A 16,783-nucleotide genomic window follows, 5' to 3' on the forward strand; every position below is an offset into this window, starting at 1 on the left:
ACCTCCTGTTTGAAACATTGATTTTTTTTATTTGTGAGGCTTTACTTTTAATGTTTGCTTTCCAGTCACTCCATGTCTATGCAAATAATATTTACATTTAATAAGATGTATTGCATTTGACATTTAATCATAATACTAATTCTAATTTGGTTATAAGGTTTATAGAAGTAGAACTTGTGGCAAAATTAAGTTTGTCATTTTATTTTTAATGAATGAATTAAAAATACATTAATTACGTGAAGTTATATAGAAATATACAAAGAAACTTAGACATACTTTGTATAATTGTAAAAGTTAGCATTATGTAATAATAGAAATCTTTATTTTGTAGATTTTATCTAAGTTTAATGTCGGCTTTAATTCATTAGTTTTAGTATTAAAAAAAATTACATTCTATATATGTAACTTAACAGTAAACTATACACTATACATAAATGACTATCTATCACATAAATTATAATTTTTAAAAACAAATATTTGCTTAACGGATGGGCTGACAAAATAGACCCAGACATTTTAAAACAAAACAAAACTATATCACTAGCGCTAGTACACGACAATGCTAAAAGCACATGCTTCGCTTAGAAAATGGCGGGTTGCAGTCACGTAACAAAATACAATGTTAACTAAACTGTGATTGGTTAAAGCATAATAGCTATCAATAGCATGGAACCCAGACGCATCTCGACCGACTACCCGTAGCGAAACCCACTTAACGTGGAGCACAGAATAGCGATTTGTCTAAGGTTCGTTAACTGCCTTTCGCCAAGGGGACTTATCAAATGTCCCGTGTATCGCTCTCATTCAGTTATCGGAAGAGCTCAGAATAGGTCCCAGTTCAGTTTCCTAGGGTAACAGAGACCCTTCTTGCATTTATCTGCATTGCTAGATTTATTATTAAATTTTGGACTCATTTTTGAAACACTAATTGTAAGAGTTTATAAAAATTACAAACAATATGAGAAATGCCATTACTCCAATGTTACATACTTTGATGCCACCTCAGGATCAATGACAGAATGTGAGAATTTGTGCAAAAGTGAAAAATAACAATACACAATAGAAATAAATCCACATTAATTTTTTATTACTGCCTAAAAACTGAATTCAACAACACTCCAAGACCAAGTGGAAAACTTCAGAATTTGCACAAAATTTAAGTTTTAGATGTAGGGTCAAAATTGCTCATAAGTCTGAAAGTTCATAAGTAGAGGGCAAGAGAATAATCTGATTCTTTCCTTTTCCCCTTTCTAGGTAAGTGTAGTTTAATACAGATCATAGAATGCAATTGGTGTTACATAGCAGAGATACACCACTCCATCACAACAAGAAAGACCCAGGCTTATATTTAAAGATGTATCTAACTTGTTTTGGCCAAATTTTTTTGAGATATACCTATATATATAAGCTTCAGTGTATATATATATATATATATATATATATATATATATATGTTCACTGAAGCTTATTTAATTTTAGTTAAATATTTTTAAAATGATGTTCTAGAAATAATTTTTAAATATATAATGTTTTTATAATTCAGATTAAATTTGTAATGATTTTGTTTTATTCTATTATATAATATAAATTTTATGCTAATGATGATTTAAAATTAGGTAAAAAATGTTTTAATTAGTAATAAATTTATTGGTAACCTTAAATATAGTAGTACTTTATTTATTATTAATTATTACCATATCATTTGCTGTCAAATCATATTTTGATACTAAATGTGATTACAGAAAGCCATAATTCATTCAGTAATAACTAATGATAATTTTTGTTAAATGTTTTTCATTAATTAATCTAGCATTACAGCCTGAATAGTAATAATCCTTTTCTTTTCTTTAAACATTTTTCTATTGTTACTATTTTGCCCTTTGGTAATACAGTTAATTATTTTAATAAAAGTAACTTAATATCTATCTATTCTTTTATAACTCATTGGTGCATAATAAGCATTGTTGTAATATGATTAATATTTCAACTACATATAAAAGCTAGATCCAATTTTAAGTGCTAGAAATGCATTAATATCATTTTTTACATTTAACTGCAAAATATTTTCATTTAAATTATTTCTTAGCAAAACAAAATACTTACTGTATCTTGACTATAAACAATTAAAGTCTCTTTTAATTTGAGAAGTGATTCCACAAAATCATTTTGAAATTGCTCTTCGTTGTAAGTTTTCATAGCTGATACATAAGGAAGTTTTTCTAAACTATGTAAGAAAAAATATAAATTAAAATTAGTAGCAATTTATAAATTCCAGCAAAACATCAATAAGTCATTTTATAAAGAATTAAAAAAATTTAATCACTTTTGTTTGTTAACAAAAATAGAGAATATAAGAGTTTTTAGCAGAATACCCATATACAGTGTGATCCTGATTTGCAACTGTACTGATACCTCATTTCCCAAAAGTCTCTTATAAACAAGAATGAGCCTTTACATTATATCTTATAGTCCAAATCAGTACCTTGTCCCAAAATGATCCAGTCACTCTACCTACATTTCTCAAATTGCATTAAAATTGTTGATTATGTTATTAATCAATATAAAAAGGGACAATTCAAAATGAGATGTAAATATGACATACAAAAAGTGAATATGCAAATTATCAAACATTTATTTAAAATCCAAAACCAAAGCTCTACCCCATGGGGAAATTTCGAAAAACCCCTTCTTAGTGTGCATTTTCATGACGTACCGTGTACCAAATTTCACCTCTTTAGGCTCAGCAGTTTGCCCTGGGTGATGATGAATCACTCAATCAGGACATGTAATTTTATATATATAGATAAAAGCCATTTAGTCAAAATTTTAATAAAATTAGATTATAAAGCTGAAAAAAAAATTTCATTATTTACTTCTGAAGAAATGCCTGAATAAAAAAATTAATTTGAGATAGATATAAGAATAATTAAGATCTATGTCTAGGATAATCCAAGTTTAATATCAATATGTAATCAACTCATAATGATTCATTTCTGTTTCAACTGAAAAATTAATAAAACTATTCAATCTTAACTATTACTTATACCAAGGATATCAAATTGGCGGCCCCCGATGTGATTTTCCGTGGCCACAATGCTCTACAATAAAATAAAAAACAAAACAATGTGTTACAAAGAAAATAGTAAAGGAAGACAAAGAAGTGTTTATACATCTCGATAAACAAAGCATACTGGAAGAAAGTAGATTATCATCATCTCATTTATTTCAAACTAGCAAATGAGCCTGGCATTGATCAGGCAAAAAGTAACAATGGCGAAGATTAAGATTATTAGATTATAGCTGATCTTACCCGTTTTCACTGGGTGCAAGAATTAGGTCCCTCTATTCCAAGACCAATTAGAAAATTTTTAGATGAGTCTAAAAATATGTTCAATTTCCCACAAAAAACCGCATTTGAAATAGTATAGTAGAAGCAGAGTTCTTCAGGGTAATCCTTAACCCTGTACCTCCTCCCCGCGGGGGAGAATTTCCAAAAATCCCTTCTTAGTGTGCATTCTCACAATGTACCCTAACTAGATACCAAATTTCAACTGTCAACTCCTAACTGTTTGGGCTCTGTACTTATTATTATTATTATCAACTCATCTTGATTATATTATAAGATTATATTAAAATGGTTTGAGTAAAAAGCATGAAAATAGTTTTAAAAAAATATTGTTTGTTCGTATATAATCAAAGTTTGTTTATAATATAACTTAAATATCTTGTGGTCTTGCAAATCGTTACTTTATAGGTATTAATCTCCTTTCTCGGTCCCTGATTGATTGGTCTTTCTCTGTTACCAAGTGAAATTGGACAGATCGGTTCTTGAGAAAGACAATTGTTTATTAATGCAATTCGACACCTTCTTTTGTTTGGTGTTGAACAAACCTTGTACCTTTGTTTTTGTTTGGATATATGTTAAAAGAATATTTTTCATCTCAGTCCAGGGTCTCACAACATGTGTTGGTTCTTCTTGTTATGATTTCGCTATCCCGATTAACATGCTGTTAAATATTTTTGAATAACAACGCTCATTTTTGAGAAAAAAAATACTTTGGGTCTGTCAGACCCATGCGACTCATGATGGGGGTAAAAAAAAAACGTTTAATTTGTCGCCGTTGCCGATAGCGAGTGTCTCAATAACTTTATCGCATTTAAGTTGTCGCGCGGTGTTTATTAAATCCTATCATATCGTTATTTATTTGTATATTTAAATTTTTGTTTTTTTTGTTATAATATTGTTTTTAAAAGTAATGTCTAATTACTTTTTAATTAATTTAATTATTTTTTATTCTTATCATATAATTTTTATTTATCACTTTTATAATTAATTTATGATTATTCCTCGTATATTGGGCGATGCAAGTTGGCTTTTTTCACTTTTACTAAGTAATCAGAAACTTGTGAAAACAGTCTAGCTATAAAATTTCAAAAAATGTCCTGCCCCCTCGGAAATGATCTTGGTAATCGAATTTACACAATCGCTATAAATTCTTTTGTTTTAATCGCGTTATAAGCTATAAATTGCTAATTAAATGTTCGACAGTGTTCAGATGAGTAAACATGTTTTTAAAATTGTTTAGCAATGAATATTTCCTGGAAACTCCATTTTCCTATAGTAAGTCTATGGAATATCTAGTTGTGAATTTTAGTATTATTTTAAATTTGTATTAAAAAAAAATTAAACACCGTAAACTGTAATATATTTACTGTACTGTAGTAATAAACCGGCCTTTATATCTGAATCGGTATCAATTTTCTTTTTTGATTATTTTTCACAATACAGTGTAATCTAAATAACACATGATTTGTTTACATTTGTTTATTCCTTTTTTTTTTATTTGTCGGGACGCTTTTCAGTACTTTGCCCTTTTTCTGTCAAGTTTATTTTGTTTAATGTATATTCTCATATACTTTAAACAAAATAAAGCCGTCAGAAGAGATCGGTGTGTCATTAAATCACTTTTATGGCGTTTTTAGTTCATTTCTGCTTCTGAGTTAGACTAGTACATTCAAGAAGACCTGTCGAGTAGTGAGAGGAGAATTCTGGTTTTAGTCGTTAGAACTCGTTTTCTGAAAATATCGGATAGCCTCAGTTCTAGACATGTTGAGACAGATATGCCAACTGAAACAGATTTGCAGGAGAGCAACCGAGTTAGCTCCTGATTGGTCGGCCAACAGATCTAAAAACTGTATATAAGGCAATGCCACCGTTGAAACTAGGAGAAACAAGCCTGGCCTAATAGACTATATTTGAGTGCCTTGTCTATAGTAAAGTAAAAATGTACGGAGATTTTATGATCGATTCAGAGATCGAGAATATAGTATATGAAGATGCTTCTTCGGAAGAAGAATGTGATTTTGTAGAAGTTAGATCTGAGAATACAGACACCGAGCAAGAGGAAAACGAAGATATATCAGAAGTAGGCTCACCTGCAGTTGCCTCATCATCACAAGTAGCAGCCTCGTCATCACAAACAGGTGAGCATTGTTTTTTCCTAGCTCGCGATGGAACCAGATGGAGTATGTGGGAATATCCTGCAACGAAGACAAGAAGAGAGAACTTGATTTATCTTATACCTGGTCCCATTGGAGAGGCTACAAACGCAAGGTCTATTTTTGAATGTTGGAATCTGTTCGTAACAGATGATATTTTAGATATCATAGTCATACACACAAATCAACAAATACAAAAAGTACAACCGCATTACGAAAGAGAACGTGATGCAAATACAACAGATCTGCAGGAAATAAAAGCACTAATCGGATTATTTTACCTTGCTGCGTATAAAAAGGTAAATCGCTGTCACGTTAACGAAATGTGGACAACGGACGGTACAGGATTCGAAATCGCAAGAACGGCCATGTCGGAGAGACGTTTTCGTTTTTTGTTAGCAAATCTCCGATTTGATGATAAACAGACGCGAGGTGAAAGACTAAAGTTTGATAAATTAGCAGCAGTCCGAACTTTTTTAGATGTATTTACGAATAATTGTATAAAGAATTACAATGTATCGGAATACTGTACCGTAGATGAGAAACTGGAAGGATTCAGAGGGCGGTGCGGATTCCGCCAGTATATACCAAGTAAACCAAATAAATACGGTATAAAAATATTCTTGCTAGTAGACAGTAAAACATTTTATACGCACAATTTAGAGGTTTACTGCGGAAAACAGCCCGATGGACCCTTCTCAGTATCGAATTCTGCGGACAGTGTAGTGAAAAGATTAACTAGGCCTATTGTTAACAGCGGCCGTAATATAACTACCGATAACTGGTTCACCAGTTTCAGTTTGGCTACAGATTTATTGCAAGACAAATTAACGCTAGTTGGTACCATCAGAAAAAATAGAAAAGAAATTCCTGCAGAATTTTTAAATATAAAAAATAGAAAAGTAAACAGTAGTAAGTTTGCATTTACTAAAGCGATCACTTTGGTCTCCTATGTGCCGAAAAAAAGTAAAAATGTATTGCTTTTGTCGTCATTACATCATAGTGAAGAAATTGATCGGGAAAATTTTCTAAAGAAAATCGATTTTCTTTAAAAATTAGACTGAAATCGATTTGTTTTGAGATTTTATCAGAAACATATTACAGTTTACGACTGGTCAATTTAAATTAAAATACAAATTTAAAATAAAAATTAAATTTTAATTCGGCGATTGCAGTGGCGTAGCGTAGTGAGAGCGGCAAAATTTCACAATAAATAATATCATCTTGTAAAAATACCTAAATAAGAGGGCAGGGAAATTTTCCTCCGCCCCAGGCGGCTGACACCCACGCTACGTCACTGGGCGATTGTCTAACGTTTGTTTACATTATAACCTTGATTTACGTGGAGGGTAGTTCTAATCTCAGTCAATTCCCACCAGACAATTTTGAAACGATGCTTACACGTTCATACGAAATATAACAACTAGAAGTTAGCTAATTAGACCCTAAACATTAAGGAATTAGATATAAGAAAAATAATTACAACTACGCGACAATCATATCGCATAGCTATAATTATTCTATAATCTAATAATTCAGATTAATCTGATAAAAATACTTTTAATTATAATCTGCTTTTATTATTTATTCATTTTTCATCGCGGCACAACAAAACAAACCTGAAAAGTTAGCCCGATCTACATAAGTAATTATGAATGAAATCGCTGCGTTTGATCGCGTTGCGACTGTTTTGTCGCGCGATACACAAAGCGCGACAAAAAACTTTAAAACTAAATTAAGATAATACAAATTGTGAAAATTATAAAATTTTTGATAATTGCATTTTGATAACATTCAGATATTGATATGCATGCCTTTTTACAGTTTTATTGTGTGAATATTTTATATTATAAAAAAAACAAATTACAGAATCGACAACATGTCATTAATTGCCGAATTTTTGATGGGCCCCTCATTATTTTTTCGATCGATTCATTTCGTGCAGAGAAAACATTTATATCTAAACTATCAACAAAGAATTTTGATAAATTGAATAATATTTTGACCGATGTCAATTTTTGAATTAGGTGATCGAGTTAAGCCTAACACACGACTATATCACATTAAAAATTAAAAATAAAATTCCTGTGTGAAAATCTAACAAAACTATCTGTTAAATCTTAAAGATGACATTCTAATGAGTAAAACAAAATAAAACAGTTGTCAATTAGTCGATTTTAAACCCAAAAATAAGCATTTTTTAATAGAGCCATAAAACAATTAACGTTTATTGACTCTCGCGAAAGGGGGTAACGCGAAATCTATTTAAAAAATTTTTAGCAGTAGTACTGAATTTCTACTGACTTCACACGAATGAGTGAACTTTCTTCCCCATTTGAAAACAAACCCGATGATTATCGGTGAAACGTCAGATAACTTACAGCGAGTTGAAATTTGATATGTTTATTATTTTGTGATTTTTTCATCAAATTACGTAAAAATAAATATTAAAAAGACAATTTCGTCAATACAGAAGTAATTTATACTACTAGATAGAAAACAAAGCGTAGAATTTAACGAAAAAATTTAGTGGTCCTGCTACGCGTTACTTTATAGGTATTAATCTCCTTTCTCGGTCCCTGATTGATTGGTCTTTCTCTGTTACCAAGTGAAATTGGACAGATCGGTTCTTGAGAAAGACAATTGTTTATTAATGCAATTCGACACCTTCTTTTGTTTGGTGTTGAACAAACCTTGTACCTTTGTTTTTGTTTGGATATATGTTAAAAGAATATTTTTCATCTCAGTCCAGGGTCTCACAACATGTGTTGGTTCTTCTTGGTTATGATTTCGCTAGAAGTGCTATGGTCTGTCTCAGCCAATGTGTTCCTGTAGCCAAAAGCCTGTAAAGATTTGTGAGTTGTTTTCTTTTATAACTTATTCAAAAGAATTTAAATATATGTAGTTGCAGTTATTTGAATTTTTAAAATCTAAATTTAAATCCTAATTTTTATACAGAAAATGTCACTTTCAACACTAAATAAAAAATGAAAGGTTGATGACGAAGGAAGAAAATTTCAAGAAAGATGGGATCTGAACTGTTTTTCTGTGGAAGTAAACAATAAAATTACGTGCTTAATTTGCAAAGAAACAATTAGTGTCGCTAAAGAATACAACATTAAATGACATTATAGCACTAATCACGAAGAACAATTTTTGTGCTTTGAAGGAAAAATAAGAGAAGAAAAATTAAAATCAATGAAGAATTCACTTAATAGCCAGCAATGAGTGCTTACAAAATTCATGAAAAGTAATGAATCGGTAACAAGAGCCAGTTATGAAACAAGCTATTTATTAGCAAAACATTCAATACAATTCACAGATTGTTCTTTCATTTTTAATCAAGGAATTTATGATAAATGCTGCTGATAAATTCGTCTGTCCAGAAAAGGTATAGGCATTTTGAGATATCTCATTATCAAGAAATACGGTGGTAGACAAAATTATGGAAATGGCAGATGACATCAGTTCACAACTACAGGAAATATCTACCAAAGTCCAATGCTTTTCAATTACGATTGATGAAAGCATGGATGTAAGAGATGTTGCATAAGTTGCTGTTTTTTTTTGTGGTTGTGATGATAACATGAGGATCACCAAAGAATTGTTGAAAGTTATCCCTCTTCATGGAACAACAACTGGTGAAAATATTTTTGATGCCGTATGGAGCATTTTAGAAAAATGTAAGCTTCCTCTTGGAAAGTTTGTTTCTGTAACAACCAATGGTGCTAAATCGATGATGTGTGAAACTAAAGGATTTGTACCATGACTGATAAGAAAATTACAAGATGAGTATCCAGATAAACCAAAAATCAGGGCTTTTCATTGCCTTATTCACCAACAAGTTCTCTGTTTAGAATTATTAAAAATGGACAAAGTACTTAAAGCAGTTACAAAGACGGTCAACTTTATTCAATTGAGAGCACTTAACCATTGCCAATTTACTTCGTTCCTTAAAGATTTAGAATCTAAATTCAATGATTTTCCTTATTACACAGAAGTTTGTTGGTTATCCTACAACAAAGTCCTGAAAGGCTTTTATCTGCTTTTGGAGGAAATATTATTATTTCTTGAAATGAAAGATGAAAACAATGAAAATATATCAGTTATAAAAGATCCATTGTGGGTAAAAGACCTAGCATTTTTAACAGATATTACATACCATCTGAATAATCTTAATATTACATTGCAAAGCAAAGATCAATTAATAACAAGCATGTATGATGCAATTGCAAGTTTTGTAAAAAACTGACTTTGTTTAAAAATCATTTGCAAAAAAAAGTTTTGATGTATTTTCCTATGTGTGAGCAGTTAAAAGCACAAAATCAAAGTTGCTCGTTTTCACAATATGTTGATAAAATAGAAGAAATCAAAAATGAATTTGATAAACATTTTGATGATTTCAGAGTTACAAGAAATTTTTTTTCTTTTCATTGGATCTTTTTCCTTTGAAGTTGAAAAACCTCCAACTTCGATACAATTGATTGATTTCCAGAATGATTCAGTTTTAAAAGACAAATATCGAGAAGTAGGAACTCCCAAAATATATTCCTATTTAGGTGAAAATACCCAGAAATTAAAAAGTTTGCTGCACAAATTTTATGCTTTTTTGGAAGTACATACTTACACGAGCGATTATTTTCATGCATGAAATTAAATAAAACAGCTTACAGATCAAAAGTAACTGATAAACATCTATCGGCCATAATGAAGATTGTTTGTTTTCAGTCTTTGAATCCAGATATTGAAAACTTGTAGGGGGAAGAAACTGCTGGCAAGTTTCTGGTAAAAGCAATTAATTTTAGTTTTCTAAATATGTACAATAAATAAAATAAATGTTTAAATAAAAGCAATACTATAGCAATTATATATTGCTGAGTTGAATTCACTGAACTACATAATGTGTTTTAATTGCCCTATCTATATTCCTGCATTCTCACTTCAAATTATAATTTTAAGAAAATTTGTGAATGTGATATGGCCTGCGTGAATCTTACCAGTCTCATTAAATAGTCCATTATTTAAATGAGTCTGACACTCCTGACTTATACCATTTAAAATTTTATTTGTCAAAATTCAGTCTTATATCTTGAATCAAAATATGAAATAATCTTTACCATATTTTATGATAGAAAACAGAACATTCTTCCAATCCATAAAAAGTTACCATGTCTTAATTTTTTTATAATCAAATAAATATTAATTTACAAATTAAAAGTTGCAGTGGCTTGAGTAAATGCAAATTCTTATCACATATACATTTTGTGAATGATTTAAAAGATAAACTGCAATAATCTTTAAAAGTTAAGGGCCTCTGAAAAATTTGACAAAAAAAAATCATAAAAATTAAATTATAAGAGAGGTTGCGGCAGAGGTTTTCATTGCGAAAACATGTATGTCAGACATTCAGCATAGCCTTCCTGTAAGCCTAGAAGTTTGACAATGGCATTTGTAATGTCAGTGGAATCATGATCAATATACCAAATGCCATTGTCAAACTTCTAGGCTTACAGGAAAGCTATGCTGAACGTCCAACATACACATTTTTGTGATGAAAACATTGGCTGCAACCTCTCTATACTACAAAAAATAACTTTTTATGTTTGTTTAGATATAGAATATGAAATATGAGAATATTGCATGATGTATTCAAGCACTTGTTGATTGTTATTCAAACTGTCATTGAAAATAAGAGCTGAGAGGTATAATGTACAACTTAGAACAGACATGAAAATTAGTTATGCAACAAATATTTGGTTACTATTTGGTATTCGGCTTATTTTTCGCTATTTGGCTGAATACCGAATATTTAGTCACTATTCAGCCAAATACCAAATACCTAAAAACAGAAATAACGAAACCACAGTAAATTAATCATTTTGTTAACTTTTATTAATGCTGAACATACATTTCAAGTTCGAGAAAATGCAATTTTTTGTTTATTTATCTAAAAGATCAAAGGAAAAAGTAATATAACTAAGTTATTTTTTTAAAAAAAGGTAGCAAATCAAATGAAAACTACCTACTTATTATGTAGTTTAGTCATCTATATACTTGTATATAAAAGAACAAGTCCTGATATGATAATTAATGCAGAGCTAAAACTACTGGTGCTAGAAACTTAAAAATTTGAGGGTGTGTCCCTTTTGTAAAGTTTAGGTGTGCTAAGAAAAAATTTCCCATTTTACAATTACATGACTCATAGCCTGGTGATAATGGAGAAAAGAGAGATAGGACGTTGGTATAAGTCACAGTTACAATTTCACAGATTCGAGACAGCTTGGTAGCCTGAACGGCCCCAGGCTTTCGCCCGTGCACGCTAAGCGACTTTCATTACAAGCATTTAGCTTTCCAAAGTCTACGAGAACAATTATTTGACATTGACGGCTGCAAATTTCGCGCCAATAAGCTGCCTCAACTTGTTCAATTATGTTATCAACTCAATTTCATATTTATTTTCACATTTTCACTTTGTGGTTCTTCTCTGTTCTTTTCCAATTATTTACACGTGTAGGTCATTTCATTGTTATCCACATTCGATATCATCACTTATCACATACTGCCATGATGCTCATGTCTGTTCACTACAACTGTCAAGAATTAATGCGATTGGCGAAGCATAGTGACAGCGGGCCAATAGAGAGCAGGGTGTGCAATCCTTGCCATAATGCAGTTTGTGTGCCAATTTTTGTACGTGCATTAATCAAGCAAAATAGTTTGGCCGAATACCCAGCTATTCGGCCACACTCCTGGCTGAATATTCGATATTCGGCCCAAGGCCAAATATACTATTTGTTGCAACATTAATGAAAATCATTATGAATGACATACAGATATAGTTGATTTTAGCATTGACATTACATTTGAATAACAAATAAAAACATTCCAAATGGTAAAATTGTATATTTTAATATACTTCATAAATATTATAAAGAGAGATTATTTATCACACTCCTGTTAAGTAATCACACATCAAATTTCACTTACATTGAATTGACCTAGAGGCAAAGTTAAGTATTATAAAAAAGTTATTTTTAAATTTGAGAATGTATTATGTTGTTTCGTGATGTGAAAGAAGTAAAGGTATTAACTGATGCTTTTAATGTATCTCATCCAGTTTTGCAGTATCTTTTAAGAAGTAAACTAACTACACCATATAAATGTTATATTTTAAACTGAAATAATGTGCATGCAGGACAAATACAAGTTTCATCTATATAACTGTAAATGAGATAAATATCATACATCAATTATTTTCATCACTTATAAAATTTTTAAAATTTAAGAATATCTACAGAATATTCAGTTTTCATTTAGATCATGTAAACTATGAATATTCAATGTTCTTCAATTAAACAATATTCTTAGATTGCTTACTAAATATTATACAGATAAACAATATTCAAAAGAATGTGTCAAATTGAAAAACCATCAATAAAGATGTGAAGATCAGGCAACTAATTTGACATTATTTAAAGAAAAAAAAAATCTATCTATAAATATTTCTTTGTTTCTGCATTCTCAAGTCGATCCTTTTCTTATTGTGGGAGTCAGAAAACATTCCCTGCCAAAAAAAGAGCTAATGGACAGCAGAAGGATTCCCACTTAATCAGCCCTGAATGCAATTACAGTAGAGCATCGTTTATCCGACTTAATTGGGGACTGGGGTTGGTCGGATAACTGAAATGTCGGATAACCGAAAAGTACGAAAAAATACATTATTAGTATAGTGTATTATGCCTGGTTTAAATACTAGCCTCCCTTTCATGGTCGAGCCAGTGCTGCCAGCTAAAACATGCAAAAATTTAACAAAAATAATACTAAAGTAGCCAAGACATAACCAAATATTGTAGCGCCACATCACTAGCAGACATTTGAATTAGCCGACTAGAACGCAGTCGGTTAACTGAAAAGTCGTTTAATCAGGGGTCGGATAATCGATGCTCTACTGTATATGCAATGTAATTCTCTTTTTTTTGACATCTACAAGTTGTAGTTGATGGTCTTGTGATACCAACTTTGCACCACTGCATTAAGCAATGCTTTGGTAGAAAGGTGCCTATAAATGGAATGGGAACGGAAGTGAGAGAGGTCAGAGCTGGGAGAACAGAAGTAAAAGCAAGTTCTGAATAAGGTGAGCTGGAAAACAGGAACTGAGGTCAGAAACAACTGTGAAAAAACCATTGACCAGTTCATAAGCCAGAACAGCAGGTCTCCTGGGTGAGCCTACAACACAAGCATCAGTATTAGGATTGGGAAGATATCCTAGCCAGTTGACCTTATTTCATCTTACATTAAATTGACCTAGAGGCAAAGTTAAGTATTATAAAAAAGTTATTTTTAAATTTGAGAATGTGCAGGTTGATGATATCGGGTATCATCAACCTGCCCAGTGCTTGACCTAGATTTGTGGAACAATAAGATCAGTTGTGTTTGTTGTTAACATAAATTGTTAATGTAATGTAAAGTATATGGCAAAAAAATTGTGACAAATGAAATGTCTCTTCATGTGTTTATTTCTCAAATAAATCTCAAAATTTGTTCACAGCTACAAACTACAAACTTGAAAGTTATGATTAGTTATGAAAATTAGCACTTAATCATTGCTCTGCTCTTGGCAATGCACTTCTCAAGTTGATGAGTCACATTGCTCACAAGCGAGCCCACTAGCTTAGTATCAATTGTATCCCAAACTTCTTGCACTGAATATTTTCTTTTTTGGGATCTTGGTGCTCCAGCTGGTTCTTAAAGATAGCCCAAAGATTTTTGATCAGGTTAATATTGGGACTTAAGGCAAGCTGGTCCAGGATATCGACGATGTGGTCCACAAACCACTGACTGCAATTTGTGGGTGTGCATTGTCTTGCTGAAGAGCGTATCCTTCTGTATGGAGTAAATCTATTGTCTCCAAAAGATATTTGTGCAACATGTTTTGATATTGTTCAATGTTAATGGACCTCCAAATGATTTTGAAAGGTATTGCACTCAAGTGCTGATGCCATTACACACCATGATAGTGAATCTGTGCACTGGCATCAATTTTTGTTGGCACATGTGTCCTCATGACATCAATTTGTCACAGATCAAAAATAACTCTTGTCAGTAAACATTACTCCAATCCCAATTCAAATTGGCTGTGGCCAAGGGCACACATTGTAATTTGTGTTCAGCTGTCAATATGACTACATTGAGAGGCTGCTATTTCTTGATGCCAACATATTTCAAGCAACACTGGATGCATGTGGCACTCAATTTTGGGCCTCATCATTCCTCCAGCTCTGTGGCAATCTGACACAACAACCACTTCAGATGACACAGAACCAGCTGTGTTAAGCATTGTTTGTTATTCACTGACAAAGTTTGTTTTGGAAGTGACATTTTTTTTACTTTGATCTTTTTTCAGTAGGCCAAAGCATAAAAATTTTGACACTCCAGAACCTGTGAAATACTGCTTAAGCTTGTGATCACCAGCTTTAACATGTTGCTTTTTGCTTTTCAGACTTCAAACTGATAAGGCTACCAGCATCTGCATGAATTAGTAAGTAATGTTGGCAGTAAAAAATAATTTGAATCAAAGAAAAAAATTTAAAACTGATGAAATGGTTAGTGACTTTTTTTAAATTTTTCAGTGACTCCTGAATGTAGCCTATATTATATTTTTTCATGTAAAGTAAATTTATGTTTATATTTTTAATAAAAATAATTGTTAATATAGAACATCTCAAAAATTTTTAAATTTTATGAATTTAAACTGACTTAATCTCGTTTGTTTAGTTAACTTACAGCAATGCAACATTCGAGCAATCTACCTAGAGGAAATGCCTTCTGGGAAGTCTTTTTAAGGGTAACTGGATCCTATTCAGGTGTTACAGGCGTAGAGCAAACCCAGAAAATTCCACATGGACAGTCCATCCTGGTGAGGCACGAACCCACGACCAAACTCCCAGTGTTCAGGGAATGAAACCGCTTGGCCACTGGTGGGTTCAATTCAATCTTATCAATTGACCTATTTCATACTTACTATTTCAAAAAACAATTACCAAATCCTACTAAACTTTTTTGGAGGCCTTTGGAATGTCAAACTTGATTAAATTTGCTTTTAATCATTGACTAAAGAGTCTGCAGATATACAGTAGAGAAAATCAATTGCATAACCTATATATACTGATTTTTAATGAATTTTTTAACCAAATAAATTTAAGACAGAACATGATAAATGTTATTCAAATAAAAGGCGATCTACGATTAATTTCGAGAAATAAAAATTTTGGATCTTAAAAATAATTATTTTTCTCTTTTTCGTGAATTAGTTGTTTATTTAACGAAATTACTACTTTACAAGCAAAACCGATAGCAAAGTAACAGTTATATTATCATTGTATATGAATACGTAAAAATCACATATTTACCTTTTTCCTCCCCAAAGGAATACGGGAACTTCTGAGCATAATGCAATGTTAAAAAGCAAAGAAATCAAGAAAAAACGCCTTACAAATAATTTCTCTTCCATCTTTTCGGCAAATCACATGAGAATGTAAACACGTAACGCCCTCTCGTGATTACAAAACTATTAACCGAATTAGTCACGTTAAAAATAAATTCGTTTAACTTTTAATTTATGTAAACGACTACATTAATTATAAATATATTACTAAGATATAATTAATAAATTTATAACAAAGTAAAGTTTGTTTATTATAATTTATGAATTTTATATTATTATTAAACAAATTTCCTTCATTAAACTTATTTACTAATTGTTCTTGTGTGTTCAATTTTACTATTTCCGCCCTGTGGGCACTAAGAGGGCCTCTTTTAGCAAGCTCATTATTGGTTTGGCCAGGCCCACAATGAGGCGACCGGGTGGTGAGGGAAGGGGCCGACATAGCCGGTCGGACCACCCCGAAAAATTCCTGGGGATTTTTCAACTGTCCAGATTCGAACGCGGTCCCCAAAGCTGTAGACCGCCATTTTGACCGCTCGGCCATCGAGCCGCCAGGCTGTTAAAGCTAATGATCCTTGTTGCTTCTATCGTTATTCACTTTCTTCGACAAGTGTCTTTCTGTTTGTAACGTATAAGATGAAGACGGTTTTATTTTTTCTAATCATGATTTGCGAATTGCAAGTAGTTTATGGAATAATTTCGTATGTTACAACAGCAATTTCGGCGTCTCTAAGATGGATAGATGGCAAAAAATCTGATCCTTAATATTAATTAAAGAAAGACAGACAATGCAAAAAATCAGCAGGTAACTTACAAAAATTGCAACGGACGACCGGATGG

At 31.6% G+C, this 16,783-nt stretch overlaps 1 protein-coding gene and 1 long non-coding RNA gene across 2 annotated transcripts in view; both read right to left on the reverse strand.

The window, feature by feature from the left end:
• The window catches only part of LOC136979319 (V-type proton ATPase subunit S1-like), a 30,693-nt gene extending 14,634 nt beyond the window's left edge, over positions 1-16,059 (reverse strand). Inside the window, exons 1-2 of the mRNA XM_067275266.1 lie at positions 15,909-16,059; positions 2,104-2,224 (exon numbers count right to left, since the gene is read on the reverse strand). Of these exons, the coding sequence (XP_067131367.1) occupies positions 2,104-2,224; positions 15,909-16,009 (222 nt within the window). The 5' untranslated portion in view covers positions 16,010-16,059. The remainder of the gene's footprint in view (positions 1-2,103; positions 2,225-15,908) is intronic.
• The window catches only part of LOC136979447 (uncharacterized), a 218,886-nt gene that overhangs the window by 121,375 nt on the left and 80,728 nt on the right, over positions 1-16,783 (reverse strand). The gene's annotated exons all lie outside the window — the stretch shown is intronic.

The sequence above is a fragment of the Centruroides vittatus genome, unplaced genomic scaffold (genome assembly GCF_030686945.1).
Source record: "Centruroides vittatus isolate TY-2023 unplaced genomic scaffold, ASM3068694v2 contig_1154, whole genome shotgun sequence".
Lineage (NCBI taxonomy): Eukaryota > Metazoa > Arthropoda > Arachnida > Scorpiones > Buthidae > Centruroides > Centruroides vittatus.